Genomic DNA, 19,947 nt, shown 5'->3' with positions numbered 1-19,947 from the left:
CTGATCGTAGTTTTCCTATGAGTGGGATATATTGAATATATTAATGATGATGAATAATATTTTTTATCAACCAAACATTTTCTTATTACGTGTGTAGGTCAAAATAATGCGCGTGCTGTATATTATAGAACATATGTAGTATATAAAATTAATTTCGAATTTTATATATAACTTACAGTTGATTTGGTGGTGAGGCCGTGAGGGGAAGGGAAAACGGGTGGGGTGTATGTAAGGTGGGCCACAAAGGTTGGGGCCCGGGGGTTGGACCAGGGGGGCTAGTGCAGTACTGGTAGTACAAGGCGTGGGGAGGGTGTTATGGGTTTACTTCCTTTGGGAATAAAAAAATATCTAAGACAAGATGTGATAACTAAAACATGTCGTAGGATATGTTGTTGGCAAAAATATAGCAAATGTAAAATTATTAGAAATATAAAAAATTATAATTTATATTCAGTGAATAAATAAAATATTAATTTATTAAATAAATTTAAGTTTCTTTAAAATTGAATGGAATGAACAATAAACAGTTACTATTACTCCTATCATTTTCATTTATGAAACCCCTTATCCATTTCGTATTTAAAAGTTATTAGAAATATAAAAAATTTAAATTTATTTTCAGGATAGATAAATTATTGGATTATTAATTTTAAGTTTCTTTAAAATTGAATGGAATGGACATTAAATAGTTACTATTATTACTATCATCTTCATTTATGAAACTTCTTATTTATTTCTTATTTAACGTCACTTTTATATATAACGACTAAATTTTGGCCCCTTAAAAAAATTTAATTTTACTCAAATCATTAAACTCAACGTTTGTTCCACGTAAATGCAATCCATATGATTTTTTGTACATAATATAGATGCAAATTTGAATTTTTATCGAATAATGTTTGATACATTTCTTTTTAAAAAAATATATAATTTTATAATTTTTTCGAAAGACCATTTTTTACAAACATTTTTTTGTATTTTAAAAATTAATAAATCGATGAATTTATGATATTAATTAAGAATCATATAATTTTTTTTGCAATGGTATAATATATAAATTATGAATTCGATAATTGTAAAAATCCATGATGTAAATAAAAAAATCTTCAAAGTTGACACTTGAAGATATAACCCATTTTAAGATAATGTTAAATTATAAGAATATTTAGAACTTTTACAAAGAATCAGTTATCTTGATATTTTTAATATCAGTGTTGAAATTGAATTCATAGATTTAATTCCAGAGAAATATTAGAGATAATAAAAGATAAAAGAGTTAAACGCTATTTTTTAATTTAAAAAAAATATGGCAATAAAATAAAAAAGGTGGCAATAAATATCAATGTCCAATTTCAAAATGCATAAAAATGGAAATATTCTCCGTAAAAAATAGAAATATTGTTTGATATTCCCAAAATATCCCAACTACAACCACAATTTCACAAATTTTCAAACAAAATGATCTCAAATTCTCAACTCTCAACGTTGAGACAATCACTATACCAATCCAATATACACTTATAGTCTTAAAATAAACACTTATAATTTTTTAAAGTTTTAATTAAAGTGATTGTTAAATAATCATTTTAAAGTTTTAATTAAAGTGATTATTAAGTAATCACTTAAAATCTTAAAGTGTTCACCTATGTAATTTTAAAGTGATTTTTTATAATCTTAAAATTACCAATTATAATTTTAAAATGATTAATTTAATAATTACTTTGATAGTCTTAAAATAATCATTTATAATCATACACTTATGAAATGATGTTTTAAAGAAATGAGATGTTTATATAAATGCGTTTCATGACGATGTAGTTTCATAAATAACTTATATTAAAAAAAAAGAAGCAAAGGATAAAATTGTAAAAACATAGAAAGAGTTAAAAGTTAAAAGATACCCTTTGGCCTTCCCACTTCGGCTTTATATGGACAATCCACTATCTCCACTTTCTTTAATTTTTTCATTGTAAGGAATTATTTTGACTGCCATTTCTCCTTTTCCATTCCCTTTCATTTTCATCTTCATTCCCTTTTTTTTTTTCTCTCTCTCTCTCTCTCTCTATTTTTCGGCGAGTACAGCAATTCTACTCTTCTCCGATTAGGGTTTCATCTTTCATTCTGGTATTTCTCCTCTTTTTTTACTCCATTTTTGTAGTTTTATGCCGGATCTAAGGTTTTTATTTTTTTTTTCCATTTTTGTCTACATTTTCAGTTTTAACTATTACTTTTTTTGCATTTGCTTTGTTTTTCTTAGATCCTTGTTTTTTTTCTTCATTTTTCATTTTTAATTTTGTTTGAGGAATTTTTTTTTTAGTTCTGTTTGATTTTTGGATTACTACTTTTCGTCTTGAGTTTCATTTCTAGGGTTTCCGGTTTTATTTTTTTAGGTCTTTGGTATTTTTCTGTTTGATTCTGGAATTATTTTGTTTTACTGAACTTTTTTTGTTCATTTGTTGTTGTTTGTTTGAATGTTGTGGTTTGGTATGGTTTTTTTGTTTGTGTTATTTTTTGTTTTCATGCTTCACTCAGTGTGCTTTTATGTTTTGAAAGTCATGCAAGTAAGTTTTTTGTTGTAGTATGTTGTCATATGTAACTGTTTAAGTTCATTTTTTTGGTCAACCCACTGATTGCTCTCATTTTTCTGGTTTAGATGAAATTATTGGGCATTTCGGTCCTGTCACTACATATGGACGGGTGATTTTTTTCTTTTTCTATATTGTTGCTTTGCTGATGGTGTTGTTGGTCGGCTATAATGAAACGAATTGAATTTGTTTGCTCACCTTTTTTTTTGTTTGATTGGGTTTGTATAGGCTTATTTATTCTTATATTACACTATCTCAAATGTTTGAATAAATTGCCCGACTCAATTAGATTCCAGACAATTCCTTTTAGTATTACTGTCCTAGTGAAACTTTCATATTTTAAAGTTTGTTTATTTTCATTTTTTATTGAGGTTCATCAATCTAACGTGTAATACAATCGTTAAGGATTCATAATTTGTTACATTTTGCATGAATTTTGTTGGGTATTGTTGTATGTTTACTTATATTTTTTCATGCTATATGTTTCCTTATTTGTGTTGATGGAGCAGTTGGAAAAATGGTGAGGAAAAAGAGAAGCGAACAATCTGCTGGAGGAGAGAGCTCCTACTCTCAGCAAGGTGGAAGAGGTGGAGGTGGCCAAACAGGGCCTGCGGGTGGAAACCCAGGTGGTGGAAGAGGTGGTGGGCAAACAGGGCCTCCACAAGCTGGTGGTGGAAGAGGTTGGGTACCTCAGGGACAAGGAGGTCGTGGAGGATATGGAGGTCGTGGTGGTAGCCAGCAAGGTGGGATGAGCTCACAACAATCTGGTGGACCTGTTGAGTACCAGGGCAGAGGTGCTCAGCAGCATCCACGTGGTGGGGCTCCACCTCAGCGCCGTGGTGGTGGTGGCCGTGGTGGCCGTGGCGGACCCGCTGGCGGACCCTTCCACACATCAGTTTCCGAGCTGCACCAAGCTACCCAGGGTTCATACCAACCTGGGGCTCTGCCTCCTCAAGCAATGACTTCTGGTAAGCCAGTGGAACAGGCTGAGGCCAGTTCTGCTGTGTCCCCTGTGCAGACTGGGCCATCGCAGGTTCAGCAACAGTTTGAGCAACTGTCTGTTCAGGAGTCATCTTCTCAGGCTATACAGCCTCTGCCTGCTAGTAGCAAGTCAGTGAGGTTTCCTCTCCGACCTGGCAAGGGGAGTACCGGTACGAGGTGTATTGTGAAAGCAAATCACTTCTTTGCTGAATTACCTGATAAGGATTTGCACCAATATGATGTAATTTACCCTTAAACTCCTATTTGTTTTGTATCCCGCTGTATTTTTGGACATGATTTTATGATCAATTTCTCATGGCAATATTTTTTAGGTCTCTATTACCCCAGAGGTTGCATCACGGGGTGTGAATCGAGCTGTTATGGAGCAATTGGTGAGGTTGTACAGAGAATCTCATCTTGGAAGGCGGCTTCCTGCTTATGATGGAAGAAAAAGTCTCTACACTGCAGGGCCTCTTCCATTTACTATTAAAGATTTTAAGATTACGCTTGTTAATGAGGATGATGGGACTGGGGCACCAAGGTCCAAACTGCAAAGATGTCTCTTATTATATATGATATATGATTCATTTTTCTGTAGGTTTTGTTACATATGATATTCCGGTTTACAGGAGAGAAAGGGAATTTAAAGTTGTAATCAAGCTGGCTGCACGAGTGGATTTGCATCATTTAGGCATGTTTTTGCAAGGCAGGCAGGCAGATGCACCTCAAGAAGCTCTTCAGGTTCTTGACATTGTACTGCGTGAACTGCCAACTTCTCGGTGAGCTTTTTATTCTATTTTTCTTCTTTGTTTTGGCTTTTTTTATTTCAATTTTGCACTTATGAGTTACTTGGTTAACAATTTAAATTTGTAGGTACTCGCCGGTAGGCCGTTCATTTTATTCACCTGATCTTGGAAGGAGGCAACCCCTTGGGGATGGTTTGGAAAGCTGGCGTGGATTCTATCAAAGTATCCGTCCTACTCAGATGGGTCTATCCTTGAATATAGGTAATCGTTGATTCTCCTTTCTTTGATCAAGTCCACAGGTATAATGTATTATATCTAATCTTATTTTTTCTCCTTTCAATCTGAATGTATATTGCAATCATACATGCAGATATGTCTTCTACTGCCTTCATTGAGCCGTTGCCTGTCATTGACTTTGTGACCCAGCTGCTGAACCGGGATGTCACATCTAGGCCATTGTCCGATTCCGACCGAGTCAAGGCAATCATTTTTTTTAATTCGTTCCCTTTGAAGCTTAGCGGTAGATGACTAGTATTTATATTCTTACCTATGACGCATTTACATTTTCCCGTACATTTCTTCCCACATTTTGTTCTAGGTTGCCTAATATTAAATCTTTTACTTTTAACTTTTGCTATTGAAATCACTTTCTCTGTCACGCAACCCTTTTCTTGTCTCTCGCCACATCCCTGGCCTGCATCCACATTCAGATTTTATTTTGTTCTTTTAGATTCTGTGTTTAACCATTTTTGGGATGTCTTTACATTAAGTTTCTCCTTCCTGGATATGTACTTGTCTAACAGATGTTTGCAACATGGACATTAAGTTTCTCCTTTTCTTTCTTTATATGTATCTCCTTTAGTTTCCTTATTTATCTTATCTTGTCCCCTCAGATCAAGAAGGCTCTGAGAGGGGTGAAGGTTGAAGTTACACATCGAGGAAATATGCGTAGAAAATACAGAATATCTGGACTAACATCTCAAGCAACTAGGGAGCTCACGTAAGTTTTGGACGAATGTTTTAGTTGCTTGTGGTTTTATGAAGATAAATTTTCAAAGCTGTCTTAGTTTCTCTTTCTCTTCAAATTTGAATTTCGATCTCCCCCATTTTGTTTCCAGTTTCCCTGTTGATGAAAGGGGGACAATGAAGTCGGTAGTGGAATACTTCTATGAGACCTATGGTTTTGTGATTCAACACACACAATGGCCATGCCTACAGGTTGGAAATCAGCAGAGGCCAAATTATTTGCCCATGGAGGTTATTACTTGTGAACTTAGTTTCTGTTTCAAAAATAACATTTAGCTCGATTTTTAATGCTTGATTTTTTTAATAATTTTTTTGTTTTTGAATTAAAGGTTTGTAAGATTGTTGAGGGACAACGATATTCCAAAAGGTTGAATGAAAGGCAAATCACGGCTTTGTTGAAGGTGACTTGTCAGCGTCCTCAGGAAAGAGAGCGCGATATTGTCCAGGTTTGTATGGCAGGCTCATGTCTGCTTTATTCACACTTCTTATTTAAATCTTGCCTATGGCTTACCTTTTATTTCGTTTTGTGGCTTTGCCACGTACTGTGAGTTGTTTATTTGTGATATTGAGGTACATTTTTTGGCTAGTTTGCTTTAGTTGACTTTAAACCGATACTCTTGCATGTCAACTATTTTCTATATTTTTCCAAGTAACCAAGTACTAGACAATTTTCATTTACTCTTAAAATTTTTTTATCATGTTTTCTAAGCGACATTTTTACTTACCAAAGATTGTGCATTTATTTTTGTGCTGTCACTGATTCTTTCTGCTACATTTGTAGACTGTCCATCACAATGCATACCATGCTGATCCTTATGCTCAAGAGTTTGGCATTAGAATTGATGAGAGGCTTGCTAGTGTTGAAGCACGTGTTCTTCCTGCTCCTTGGGTATGTATATATCTTTATTTTTTAAGATTCTATTTCTGTAGCCTGTGCATGCATTTTGCATATATAATTAGTGATCATTGATGTTTCACAACAATGGCATAGCCCTAAACCTCAAAGATTGGTGTTGGATATATGAGCCAATATATTAGATTCAATTGTCGTTCACATGGATGCTTCTCCATTTTTTTCTGATTTCTTATCATCTCAATTTGTAAGTAGATCCTTCATATCCTTTTTCACTCGTGTCTTTCAAGTCATCTTTGGCCTTCATCACTCTCTTAGTTTTTCGAGCTTTAACTTTCTATTTTCCTTGTCAGTTCGCTAATACCCCGTCTTTGCACATAAATTTGTTTCGAATCTATCCTTCAATGTATGCTCACTCTTTCATAAAAGCATTTGCATTTCCGTTTCTCCCATTCTTCTACTAAGATCCTCATTCTTATCCATATAAACTTGCTCTTTTAACTTGGGCACATCTCAATCACATAACATGCAAGAGTACAAATAGACATTGTCAAGAATGTTGATTTGTGGAGGATGATAATTTGTGATAATTCCGTTCTTGAGTTGAATCTGGAGAGATCAACGATTTTTGAGTATTAGGATAGAAATTGTTAATACTATTCTTGAAAGAGGTGCAAGTGTGCAACATTGGTCTTTATAATTTTCAATCTCCTCGTTGGACCATTTTATGCTTTTCGAAAGTTAATAAAATGTTTTTAATAAGTTTCAAAGGTGTTGATTGAAATAAGCTGATCTGATTGCGCTTGATACTGATTTTTACTTGTTTTTTTATATGAAATGGTTAAAGTTAATGGAGGTCAATAGGACTATATAATTTTATTTATCTGCTTTCTTGTGTAAATACAGCTATTTTTGCTGCAAATGTTGGAGTTGATGAAAAATAGCCATATAAGATTGGTATTTGTAATATGGAACCTAATGTAAACTGAGATGCGGTTTATCTTCTTAAATAGCCCTACAGATGCATCATACTTATATGTATTAGTTTGGCCATTTATTTTTCAAATTAGTATACTTTTAAGTGGGGGACCGTTATTATTGCCTGGTTATTACAAGTTTTTATCTGATTATCACTTCATATTGATGCATATTTCTTCTTGCAGCTCAAATACCATGACAGCGGTAGGGAGAAGAACTGTCTGCCACAAGTTGGCCAATGGAATATGATGAATAAGGTAATGCTTTGGCCATGCCACAATTTTTTGCTGTAAGATGAAAGTAATTTTTTGTTGAAATATTTGAAAAGTTTGTTATTTGTGGAGTCTGTAGGAGCATTCTAATATTTGTTGGTGCGGAAATTCTATTGTGTCAGTCTTGCTTGAACAAATGCTTACTTGTGTCTTGAAATTCAAATGAAATCTAGCTGTGCCCTGAGCCATGTGTTCTGTTGGTGTAGAAAATTTTAGTTACCCTTAGTTACCCTTTTTTCTTCTTAAGTCATGAATTAGCTGTGAATGTTTGCAAGGGTTGTATTCTTTTTACATCAGCAATAGACTGTTGTATCTTATGAAATATTTTTTCCCGTCTTATTTCTTTGGAAGATTTCCGTCTTCTTTGTTTGGAATAGATTTGTGCCTTTGGCAATTATATATGTACGAGTCAAAGTCAGGTAGCAACAATGCCATGTGAAACTGGCACATTTAGCCTATTGAATGTACTAGATAATTTTATAAGAACATGTAAATTAGAGGCTAGAGCACTACTGGCCCCTATGTCTTGGTGTCATGATTTTTTTCCTTGCAGAAAATGGTTAATGGTGGAAAGGTGAACAACTGGATATGCATCAATTTTTCTCGCAACGTGCAAGATGGAGTTGCTCGCAGTTTTTGCTCTGAGCTTGCCCAAATGTGTCATATTTCTGGCATGGTACGGTTCTGTTTTGGATTTCCTTTATTTTGTGGTATGATTCTGCCAGTGTTATAATTTTTGCATGATATCATACACTTGATGTCATATTCTCTTGACCTGGCTTCTCTCCATATCCTCTTTTTCTACTTTATTTTTCATAGCTTGTTTTGCTTTATGTACTTCTGGTACTAACACAATGGATATGGAATTTTCAAGGTCTACAATCCAGAACCAGTGCTACAAGTTCTCACTGCTCGTCCAGATCAAGTTGAGAAGGCTTTGAAGACTCGATACCATGATGCCATGACAAAATTGCAGCCACAGAACAAAGAGCTAGACCTGCTTATTGTCATTCTCCCCGATAATAATGGCTCTCTCTATGGTACTTGATATTCATTTTGGAGTGCATTCTAACATTTTCTTTTAACAGTATTATTGATAGAATTCTTTTGCTTCAGGTGATCTGAAACGGATTTGTGAAACCGAGCTTGGTATTGTGTCACAGTGCTGTTTGACAAAACATGTGTTTAAGATGAGTAAGCAATATTTGGCAAATGTTGCTTTAAAAATTAATGTGAAGGTTGGTGGAAGGAATACAGTACTTGTCGATGCATTGTCAAGGCGCATACCTCTTGTTAGTGATAGGCCAACCATTATATTTGGTGCGGATGTCACTCACCCTCACCCGGGAGAAGACTCAAGTCCATCCATTGCCGCTGTTAGTAACTGTTTCTCTCTATATTACTACTTCCTCCGTTTTCTTCAACTGCAAATGCAATTACATTCATATTCAAATTTTACTTTGTTTAAGCTTTGAAAGGTAGCATCGTTTGATCACTTTTGAAGGACTTCATTATTTGTTTGCATTATGTATATTGGTCTAATCCCCATGATATTTTTCCCCCTTTAACTAAAGATCTCTCAAAGTAGTCTGACGTTTTCCACATTACCAAGTAGTCCTGTTTTAAGGTTATTGCAGCGAAAATGATTCCAAAATATCTTATTAATATATTTGATGTTCTTTAAAGGCATCATGTGATTGCTATCAAGGGTCAATTGGAAACAACCTTGTTGCTATCACTAAGACCCTCCATAATAAGTAGGAGCCATTTACTAGCATAGGGGTTTATGAAAAATGAAAGAAATATGATGCATTTAATGTTAAGTTATGTGGCATATATTTTATGTTGATGGATGATGTTTAGTATTTTTAGTATATTCTTTATCTATAAACCTTAATTTTAATTGTACGATCTGGATTCTAGTAGTAGATTACAAATTTTTTGTTACCTTCACTTTTACTTATATAGTTTTTTTTTCTTTTTCTTCTTTTGATTGTGTGGTGGCTTTCAGGTTGTTGCCTCTCAAGATTGGCCTGAGGTCACAAAGTATGCTGGTCTTGTTTCTGCACAAGCTCATCGCCAGGAGTTGATCCAAGATCTGTACAAAACCTGGAATGATCCCAGTAGGGGCCCTGTTACTGGTGGAATGATAAAGTAATCATTGTTGCCTTGCTCTCCTGAAATTACGCTTGTTCCAAGATTTCTTCACAAGAAGTTAACTTATTTTGTACTCTTTGTTATGAAGGGAACTCCTTATTTCTTTCCGTAAGTCAACAGGCCATAAGCCACTGCGTATCATATTCTACAGGTGCTCTCTTGTGTACAACTACTGTTTCTATTGGTGTCGCCCTTGCTGGTTCTGTTTTTTATTTTTTTTTCTTTCTTACCTAAGCCTTTTTTATGCGAAGGGATGGTGTCAGTGAAGGTCAATTTTATCAAGTGTTGCTGTATGAACTTGATGCTATTAGAAAGGTTTAATTGCCTTGACCCTTATGTTGCGTTTGATGTTTGTGAATTATATTTTTTTTTCATTTTACCTGATTCATGTTAACTTTTCTTAGGCATGTGCTTCCTTGGAGCCGAATTATCAACCTCCTGTGACGTTTGTTGTGGTTCAAAAGCGTCATCATACAAGATTGTTTGCCAATAATCATCATGACAGAAATTCAGTTGATAGGAGTGGCAACATATTACCCGGTTAGTATCTACTATTTTGTTTATGCCCTGGAATTAATTTTATTCTTCATTCATAATTTTTTTTATTAACTTTATTTTTTTAATTTTGCAGGTACAGTTGTTGATTCTAAGATTTGTCACCCAACTGAATTTGACTTTTACTTGTGTAGCCATGCTGGCATTCAGGTATTTTGTATGCTCTTTTTGCGTATGCATTATTTTATCTCTTGACCTTTATTTTATCTCCAATCTGATTGTTTTTTGATTCACTGTAACAACAGGGTACTAGTAGGCCTGCTCATTACCATGTTTTATGGGATGAAAATAACTTCACAGCTGATGAGTTACAGTCTTTAACAAATAATCTGTGTTATACGTAAGTTTTTCAGCTTTCTACACCTGTATATAGTTGTCTTGCTTTGTCTCGTCACCAATTTTGTTTTTATTTTCCGGATCAGTTGTAGTTTATCTTTCCACTAGCTGGTTTGTGGACAAATCCAAAACTTTCTATCGTACATTTCATGTTGTCCGTACCCATTGCTTCTTGCTTGGTTCCTTGAGGTATTTGTGTAGCAGACTCCCTAGTCCTTAGTGTCATTATGTCACCAGGTGCAAGGATGCCCCTGGCTTTGTTGAGGTATCTCAGTCAGGTGTGATATTGTGCTTCAAACCATCATAAGGTGGATTTTAAAAATAACCTATCGAAGTATTGCAAAGTGAGGTTGATGTTTGGATTTGAAAGTTTTGGATTATCAGTAATCTCTTTCTCAGAAGCAGATTTCAAAGCTGCTAGTTAGATTATCTCTTTTCTCTTTAGTTTGTGTTCCTGCTTTTTTTTTTTTTTACCCTCTGCTCCTCCTGATTCTTTATGGAAGGCCTTTTTGTTTCCCTAATCTTCTGTTTCTTTACTTGAATTGCTTTTCTTTTAATTCTTTGGCTTGCTTCATTATTCTTCTCAATCCTTGCTAGTGGACCTCTTTTAGCCGGAAAGATCAGAAAGGAAGCTGTTTTTAATGTTGGGACTTAGGTAGTAGTGTTTGCTCAAAAGGTTGAGAAGAGAATCTATCACATAAGCATGGTTATTTTTGATATAATTAGAAGGTAAACCTAGTTGGCCAAGGATATTATCTTTAAGAGAATTAGAAAGTAAACCTAGTTGTTGGTCAAGGAAAAGGGAAGGATACATTCTCTTTTTCAGATTAACTATTGTTTTCTGTATAGGGTGGTTGATGATTGATTTTAGAATGATTCTTGGTCCTTTATTGGCTTTTTTGTTATGAATTACGTCATCGTCGTTAGTATTTTTAGCCAGTTTTTAAGAAAAAGAATTTTGAGGTAGTCATGTATGTTCAATTTAGACAATGGTTGTCTTTAGAAGACTATGAATGATTTGAAGGAAATAGGTTACTGGTAATATCATTATTCGTTAGAACACAGAAACATCAAGATTCACAATAATTATACATGACGTTACACATTGACGGTGCTGGTGTTGTTACTTTCTGATTGTGTAGTTATTATTGTCGTTGAGAATTAATATTTTTTCCTATGCTAGTCTTTTCTCCCAGAACTGGTTGTACTGTGGGTCTCCCAGTGCCGATGCTTGAGCATATCATAGCCTGCTACTGCATATTTTTAAGCTACAGCTCTATATCCACAGTAGAGATTTTCTTCCCGTATTTGGTCTAATGTTTTCTATTTGACAGGTATGCAAGGTGTACTCGATCTGTTTCAGTTGGTAAGTTTTTAGTATCATAGTAATTCATATTCTGTGTGTTGCTGCTTATTTTCATTAGAGTCAAAGTTAATTGTAATGTGTTTATAGTTCCGCCGGCATATTATGCCCATCTAGCTGCATTTCGTGCTCGTTTCTATATGGAGCCAGAGACATCGGATAGTGGCTCAATGACAAGTGGTGCTGCTGCTGGTCGTGGAGGGATGGCTGCTGCTGGAGGTCGAAGTACAAGGCTACCTACTACTAATGCTGCTGTGCGTCCTCTGCCGGTTCTGAAAGAGAACGTGAAGAAAGTCATGTTCTACTGCTGATATTGACAAGTCTTCCGTGTGTGGTTTGTGCTGTAAGGACTCGATTATGTTATGAATGTTGCTTGTATTTGGCACTGGTGTGATGTTAAGCATTTGTGTGTTCTGTATTCTGCTTGTTGCTTAAGTGTGCCACTTTTTTATTTATTTAGTATTAACTTGGTTGAACTATTTATTGCGGGAGTATTCGGTGTTGTAAAATGAATATGGTTGTATTATTTGCCCTTATTTTCATGTACTTTTATGAGATACCTTTGTATTGTTGTTAATTGGCACTGTTGGATTGCTATCGAGTTTTTGACCAAGAAAAAGGGTATTTGATAAAATGTCGTTTCGGTTGACGGTTGGTCAAAAAGCCAAATGTGTTTGGTATATAACTTTTCATTGGCTTCCCTACGTTCTTCTTAAGCCTCCGATGTATAATATGTGGAAATATCTTAATTAGTTAACTTATTTTATTAGTTTAAAAGCCGATAAAAAGATAGTTTTAGCTGGTCAAATAAGTTTACATAAATACTATTAATAATCATTACCTATACACCACAAACACTTTGCAAAAGGTTGTTTTGCGGTTGCACAATACCAATGTAGCTTTGGAGAAAAATAGAAAAAATTATCAAAAATAATAAATGTTTTCTACCAATGTGCAAAGTGACATAAAATCAATTAAATAAGTTATCTTAAAAATATATTAGAGTACAAAATAATTGAAAAATAAAAAAAATCCCATATCCCCCTCCTCCATCCCAGCATACTTATATCTCACGCCATGTGCCATCAAATTTGTTGTTATCAATATTCACCTCTCTAGGCAGCTAGTTCTTCAAGGGACTTATCCGGGCTTAGGCACCAACAAAATGCACAACATAAAAATATCACGTTAAATTCTAAAAGGAAGAAAAAATTGTTGAAAACATTAGTAATATAGAATGTTAGCGTTTTTATTAACAAAATTTAATATAGAATCATTGATATTGTTAGCTCTTATATATTTATATGAAACCGTTGAGACTATTTATGGTTGTCTCATCATATAAGATTATTGCAATAATTAATGCATTCACCTATAAATTTATAATCTCAACTGTCCGGACTTGATGTTGGTGTTGGGCGGCACAAAATGGTCCGCGTAGGTTCGGACTTGATTGTACTCATTTTTTACTCACCTCGCATTTACTCGATATATTCGATATAATAAATAATCTTATAATATTCTTTAACTCATATGGTGTGGTTAGGGGTCAGATGTGTATGAGATGAGACATGTGATTATATAGTAGTCACTACCTGCTCATTATCTATAATTTTTAAAACTTTTCATACATTTATTTGGTAAATTAACACATATATTCATCCCGATTGAAACAACTATAAAGTAAAATACCTATAATTTTATCTGTCTTGAGAAGACAATGCTCACATTGTTTTAGAAAAAAAAAAAAAAAAAAAAAAAGCTGTGGAAGCCAAAGAAACAGACAAAGAAGACATGAAAATGAATAGGTGTTCCCTAAAAGAAGGAGTAGTTGGGACACGTGTCACTTAAGTAGTGTAGTGAAGTCATTGTTAGTTGTTACTCTTCTTTTATTAATCAATGGACTTGGGATGATCATCCTCTCTAATTTTGGTTTTGTGTCAACATCCATCATCAATCAAATTAATCAAATTGTGTGAATTGTGATATTATTTTGTTCCACATAGTAAAATTACTATTTTGTCTATTGTTATATCTTTCTTTTTAGTTTTTCATTTTTACTTTATTATAATTTTCTCCGCTTTCTTTTATTCTTATTTGTCTATTTCAACTCTTTATTTTTTTCATTTCAAATTAGTTATAATGTTTGCTTTTCACGCAATTCAAGACACTAATTACTATTTTTTTTACCCAATTCATTGTACTAATTACTTGTAATATTTGCTTTTTCACACAATTCATTACACTAGTTTAATTCTTAATAATCTTTACATCAAGATGAATCAAATAAGATTTCAATTAACTATGTTTTAACTTATAGATTAAAAATTAATCACAAATTAGATATAATAAATAAATAATATAATAATTTTAATATTACAAGTAATTTAAAATAAAAAATACAATTCATACATTTAATTTTAAATAATCATAACATTTTTTACTTATTTCTTAATAACGGTGGAAATAATGTATAGCAAGAGAATGAATCACTCTAAATAAAGAAACCCCTTGAGGCTTGAGGTAGTAAGAGATTAAAATAGAAGAATTAGAGTGAAAATGGTGATCAGCAGCACAAGTACCGCCACAGATGCCACCACCAAGAGCTTGTCTTCCACCTTTGCTTCTCGTTATGTTCGTACTTCTCTTCCCAGGCATGCTTCCTCTTTCTTTTTCTTTTTCTTTTATTATTTTTTATTATTATTTTTACGGTCCATTTGGAAATGAGATTGGTTGTGTTGTAAATATTTACAGCAAGTTCTAGACCGTCAAACAAAATCATATATTTATAAAAGTTTTGTATGCAATCATATTACTATGAGACGGAGTGATATAATCATGTTGTTAGAGTATATAATATATTTTGGTTCAATTGCGAATTTAAGTTTTTGGTTGAGTTGGTTCCTCGACATATTATTAGAAGTCGGTATGATAAGAGATCTCGTGTTTAAATCTCAAATCACCTCAGATTTAAAGTGGAATATTCCTCGTTAACTACGAGGAGGATCTGTATCGCATCCACGCTTTTAGCCCAAACACTTTTGTATAAGAAGGCGTGCTAGAATATATCTTAGTACTGGGAGCCTCAACTATCAATTTAAGTATTTGGTTGAATTGTTTCATTTACACATCTTATTTCATTAATTGTTTAGTTTTAAGATAATAAGTGATCATTTTAATGTTACAATTTATAAGTAATTACTTGTAAAACCCATTTAAGGTTATAATTGGTCATTAAAATTATGTAACATCCACAATGAAGTTATTACTTCAGCGTATTGTAGTGCAGTACTGATGATTTTAACATAATGGTGTGGAGTGAACTAACAATAGAAAGGATTAGTTTTGATTCTTGTAAGTATTGTCTGTTGGAAAATAACTCGTATGTGATCCCACAAAGAAGAGAAAGATCGACTATTATATATACTTGATCGGCTACTTATAAAAATAATTGGTTTTAGGATGGAACCTCATCGGGTTTGTGTGCAGCCAACTCTCCTTTTGTATGAGTCTAATGTACAAACTACAATCCCGAATTTATCAATGTCAAATGTTAGTTTCTCTTGAATTTGTAAAGGTTTAAGATGCCAGAGAAATCAATACCGAAGGATGCAGCTTACCAGATTATAAACGACGAGCTTATGTTAGATGGGAACCCGAGGCTGAATCTGGCATCTTTTGTAACTACTTGGATGGAACCCGAGTGTGATCAGCTCATAATGGCTTCGATAAACAAAAATTATGTCGACATGGACGAGTACCCTGTCACTACCGAACTTCAGGTTATCTGTTTCTCCACTTATTCTCGTTTGTCGAGTTTATAAGAATGTTGTTGATGATCGATTTCCTTACTGTGCAGAATCGTTGTGTTAATATAATCGCACACCTTTTTAATGCTCCGATTGAAGAAGAAGAAACTGCAATCGGTGTAGGCACTGTAGGGTCATCGGAGGCAATCATGTTGGCTGGTTTAGCATTCAAAAGAAAATGGCAGCAAAAGCGTCGTGCACAAGGAAAACCTTGTGACAAACCTAATATAGTCACGGGAGCAAATGTACAGGTCGGTTTTTAAAGCTTTTTTATTGGCGCTTTCGTCTAAGGGTGTGTTTTGCGTAACAATCCAAGTACTTGTTAGTAGTTTAATGAGGATAAAACACTCTTCGAATTTTTCGGTAAAGTTGCAGTTTAAGTAGTGTTTAGTAGTGTAGGTAATTGTTTTAAGATTTTAAAAGTAGCGGTTTAAGATTTTCTGAATATACTCAATAAATCATATATCAGCAATTATTTTATGTTTATAAACTGATAATAGCTGCTGATATAACCTTATAACCGCGACTATGAATTGTTTGTTTACACTACTCATAAACGAAAAGTTAAATTAATGTCTAAAAAATAAGATGTAGTCAGTGTTAAAAATCATACAACAAAAAACAAGAATCTATAAATGGGTTAAGTGGGTCGAATTCATGTAGATCTAATCTGTTGTAGATTAGGTCAAGGTTGGGATTTTCGACTCAATTGATTAAACGGGTTAGGTTTGAGTCAAAGAGTTTCTGACTTGCTTATTCATGACGTTTACCCGAACCCGACCCAACTTGAGGCCTACTTGCGCGACAAACATACCTAAATCTTCACCTTTATGATCAAACAAAGTGAAAATTAATGCCAACTTTATAATCATAAAGCAAAAATACAGTTTCGGTCACGATCATAGTAACGGTCGCAAAACGGATTTCACGGCCAGTTCTGCAATCAATACAACCTATATTTCAGTCCCTAAAAAAACTCAAAAACCTTTACAGTACTGTCGCAATACAACAATGCGGCCTTGTTTTTGCACTATATTTATGATTAAAGAAAGTGAAAACTAATGTAGGTTTGCTGGGAGAAGTTTGCTCGCTACTTTGAGGTGGAACTAAAAGAGGTACACTTGAAAGAAGGATACTATGTGATGGATCCGGAGAAAGCTGTGGATATGGTTGATGAGAATACGATATGTGTGGCAGCTATTCTTGGGTCTACCTTAACAGGAGAGTTTGAAGATGTAAAGCTTCTTAACCAACTTCTAACAAAAAAGAATGAGGAGACCGGATGGGATACTCCCATTCATGTCGATGCTGCTAGCGGGGGGTTTATCGCGCCCTTTATATACCCTGATCTTGAATGGGATTTTCGGTTGCCTTTAGTGAAGAGTATTAATGTGAGCGGTCACAAATACGGCCTTGTTTATGCTGGAATAGGGTGGGTTATATGGAGGAGCAAAGATGATTTGCCGGAGGATCTTGTTTTCCACATCAACTATCTCGGTTCTGATCAGCCTACGTTCACACTCAACTTCTCTAAAGGTAACATGTGAAACTATTGCTTTTTGTTGTGAAGCACTCGTGCAGTGACTCATTAAATCATGTGCATTTCTTATTTATCTGAAGTTGCGTGTTTAGAGTTAGGGAGGTGTTCATTCGGGTCATCGGGTTGATTTCGATGTAAGTGTTTTGAGTAGGTTCAAAATCGGGTTTTGTGTCCATATTGTTTTTTACGTAATTGTAAATCCATTTTTATGTCGGGTCAAATCGAATTCGGTTACTAGGTTAGATGAATATCGAGTCATCAGATCTATTTTGAACACCTCTATCAGCTTGTTATCATTATTGATTAACTAGGGTAGAGTGGCGTATATCTGACCTCAAACCCAACCAAATGGGAGCCACTGATGACATTGGAGTAATGTAACGTAATGTAGAGTGAAGCACTAGTGTTCTTGGATAAGTATGTTAGCCTGTTTGTGCCTTAGGCCTGCAAATTTCACCTTCTTGAGGTGTCTCGATCGAAAAATGTGTGAATGTAACATATCGTTGATGATCGATATTTTTCCTTGCATGTCTTTGCTCTATGATGTGATGAAAGTTCGCTTGTTATCGCTTTTACTACGAACACTTTCACATAATGTAAGTGCCCTAAACCTCATACTATACAACGAAGATGTATAGGTCATGGTCATCAACCCAGTATCCCGTACAAAGATGTATCTGAACTTAAAATGGTTAGCCCCATATGCTCCATTAGGTGTAAAGTATAGATCCTCGAAATTATTTTCGACAATGTGATGTGGGCTTATATTTGTGACGGTGACTCTCGTCCTGTCGCCCACACTTGATGTTATACTGCAGTTCCTGTAGCTTGCATAACGACTTTACTTCAATCTGCCTTATGCATTCCTTTCGTGTAGGTTCGAGTCAGATCATTGCGCAATACTATCAGTTGATCAGGCTTGGTTTCGAGGTAAAAATTCCTACTGTTTCATCTTCTCCTCTGGTTCATTTAAGCTGTCTAACTAGCATGATTATTAGAAGTAATGAGAAAGCCATATAAATTATAGTCTAGGATGCTGTAGTACTTGTTTTCGAGCTGCTGTGACCCATTGCCATACCGAAAAGAATGGCTAGATACTTTATGTTTTCGAATGTTAAAGAACCAAAGTTATCTCCGTAGAGTTGTAGAGACTCGGTTTCTTCTAACGTTGAGTGTGAACGTAATTGTGTTACGACTTGTTTCACCAAAATTGCAATATGAATGGCTAGATAAGTGGCTTGTGAAAGATTGCATTGTGGAGATGATGTGATTCTAAAGACTTTTTCGGCTTCTATCCGGGGCGAATCCAAGATACGAGTATAGAATGGGTCGAACAGTCACTTATACATGTGTGTCGAAAACCAACTTGGCTAATACTCTTTAAAACAAAAAAAATCTTGGGTATCATCGCGATTATGGTAATGGTCGCGTTGTTGCGGATGCGGCACCTAGTTGTGTTACGAGTTGTTTCACTGAAATCGCTGCGTGAATTGCTATCTTGAAAATTTTCTTATCATAGTAATTCAAGTTTTCTAGAACTATCTATTTATATTAAAGTTTATAATAGGCCTTTTATTTATAACACAATACACTTTAAAAAAAGATAATAATGAGTAATATGTTGCAATGACAACTTATAATGGTTGTTACTTCATAATTTAATCACAGGTTACGTAATGGGATGTTGCGATTCAGTATGCTTGAAATCAGAGGTCATTGTGTAACAAAACAACCTCATTTTTATTCATTGGTCGTTATTGTACGTTACAAAATTCAAAATTAGTATGTTTTTATTCAAATGACCTGTACCATGGCCGACTCAAGCTCGAGCTTAGATTCCCCCTACTTCTACTCGAAATTCAAGATCAAAGTTGTTAAATCTAATGAAAATTGTACTCAACTTTCAGGGCTACAAAAACATCATGGAGAATTGCAGGGACAATGCCCAGGTATTGAAAGAAGGGATAGAGAAGACGGGGATGTTCGAGGTGATCTCCAAGGATGTTGGGGTGCCGCTGGTAGCATTCGCTCTAAAAGATAGCAGCAAGTACACTGTTTTTGGCATATCCGAGAGTCTAAGGCGTTTCGGTTGGATTGTGCCAGCATACACAATGCCACCCAATGCGGAGCACATTTCGGTGCTGCGTGTGGTGGTAAGAGAGGATTTTAGTCGGAGCCTAGCAGAGAGACTAGTCTTCGACATACACAAAGTTTTACATGAGATGGATAGTCATCCGATCCAAGTGTCAACCAAGTCCGCACATGTTACTCTAGATAGTGATAACATACCAGAAAACAAGGTTGTAGTCAAGAAAGATATGGTGGAAATTCAAAGAGAAATAATCAAGTATAAAAGGGTCGTTGATCGGAATAAAACAAGCGGAGTTTGCTAGAGATTAATATGTTGCGAGTTGGGAATCGAAACTGAGTTGTTTCTACTCGATAAACGGCGTTACATCTACAATAAAGTACAATATGTTTAAATGTCGGTGTGCGCTCTTGATGATAGCTATTTGTATCTTGGTGACTGATGCTAGAAGTTTTCAACATAGTATTCCCAAACCCAAATGTCCATTGCTTGTTCATTGGGCATCATGTATTTTGAAAGTGTTCAAGCTTGTAAAATGTTTATGATGCAATCGTGAGGTGTATTTTTCATTTTAGGCTGTTAATGGTATCATAAATTCAAGTGTTCATTAACTAGACCGGTAAACGATCGAGTTGACAGGTTCTAGGTTAAAGCATT

General features: G+C 34.7%; 2 protein-coding genes across 2 annotated transcripts; both read left to right on the top strand.

Annotated features, from left to right (window-relative positions):
• The first annotated feature begins 1,959 nt into the window (after positions 1-1,959).
• Positions 1,960-12,429, top strand: LOC130824388 (protein argonaute 1). The gene is made up of 22 exons (XM_057689372.1): positions 1,960-2,124; positions 3,095-3,807; positions 3,899-4,107; positions 4,196-4,345; positions 4,440-4,573; positions 4,683-4,792; positions 5,206-5,312; positions 5,431-5,569; positions 5,668-5,784; positions 6,120-6,227; positions 7,355-7,426; positions 7,995-8,117; positions 8,316-8,481; positions 8,558-8,817; positions 9,453-9,595; positions 9,687-9,749; positions 9,850-9,913; positions 10,003-10,138; positions 10,230-10,303; positions 10,399-10,493; positions 11,824-11,855; positions 11,943-12,429. The coding sequence occupies exons 2-22, from the start codon at positions 3,103-3,105 to the stop codon at positions 12,161-12,163; spliced, it is 3,228 nt and encodes a 1,075-aa protein (XP_057545355.1). The 5' UTR covers positions 1,960-2,124; positions 3,095-3,102; the 3' UTR covers positions 12,164-12,429.
• A 1,873-nt stretch (positions 12,430-14,302) lies between these two features.
• On the top strand, positions 14,303-19,873 carry LOC130824387 (glutamate decarboxylase-like). The gene is made up of 6 exons (XM_057689371.1): positions 14,303-14,506; positions 15,430-15,634; positions 15,712-15,912; positions 16,729-17,197; positions 18,079-18,131; positions 19,109-19,873. Exons 1-6 carry the CDS (start codon positions 14,412-14,414, stop codon positions 19,592-19,594), a joined length of 1,509 nt encoding a protein of 502 aa, XP_057545354.1. The 5' UTR covers positions 14,303-14,411; the 3' UTR covers positions 19,595-19,873.
• The last annotated feature ends 74 nt before the right edge of the window (positions 19,874-19,947 follow it).

Source organism: Amaranthus tricolor, chromosome 9, assembly GCF_026212465.1.
Source record: "Amaranthus tricolor cultivar Red isolate AtriRed21 chromosome 9, ASM2621246v1, whole genome shotgun sequence".
Taxonomy (NCBI): domain Eukaryota; kingdom Viridiplantae; phylum Streptophyta; class Magnoliopsida; order Caryophyllales; family Amaranthaceae; genus Amaranthus; species Amaranthus tricolor.
Note: the sequence above shows the minus strand (reverse complement) of the source record. Positions and strands in the feature narration are given on the sequence as shown.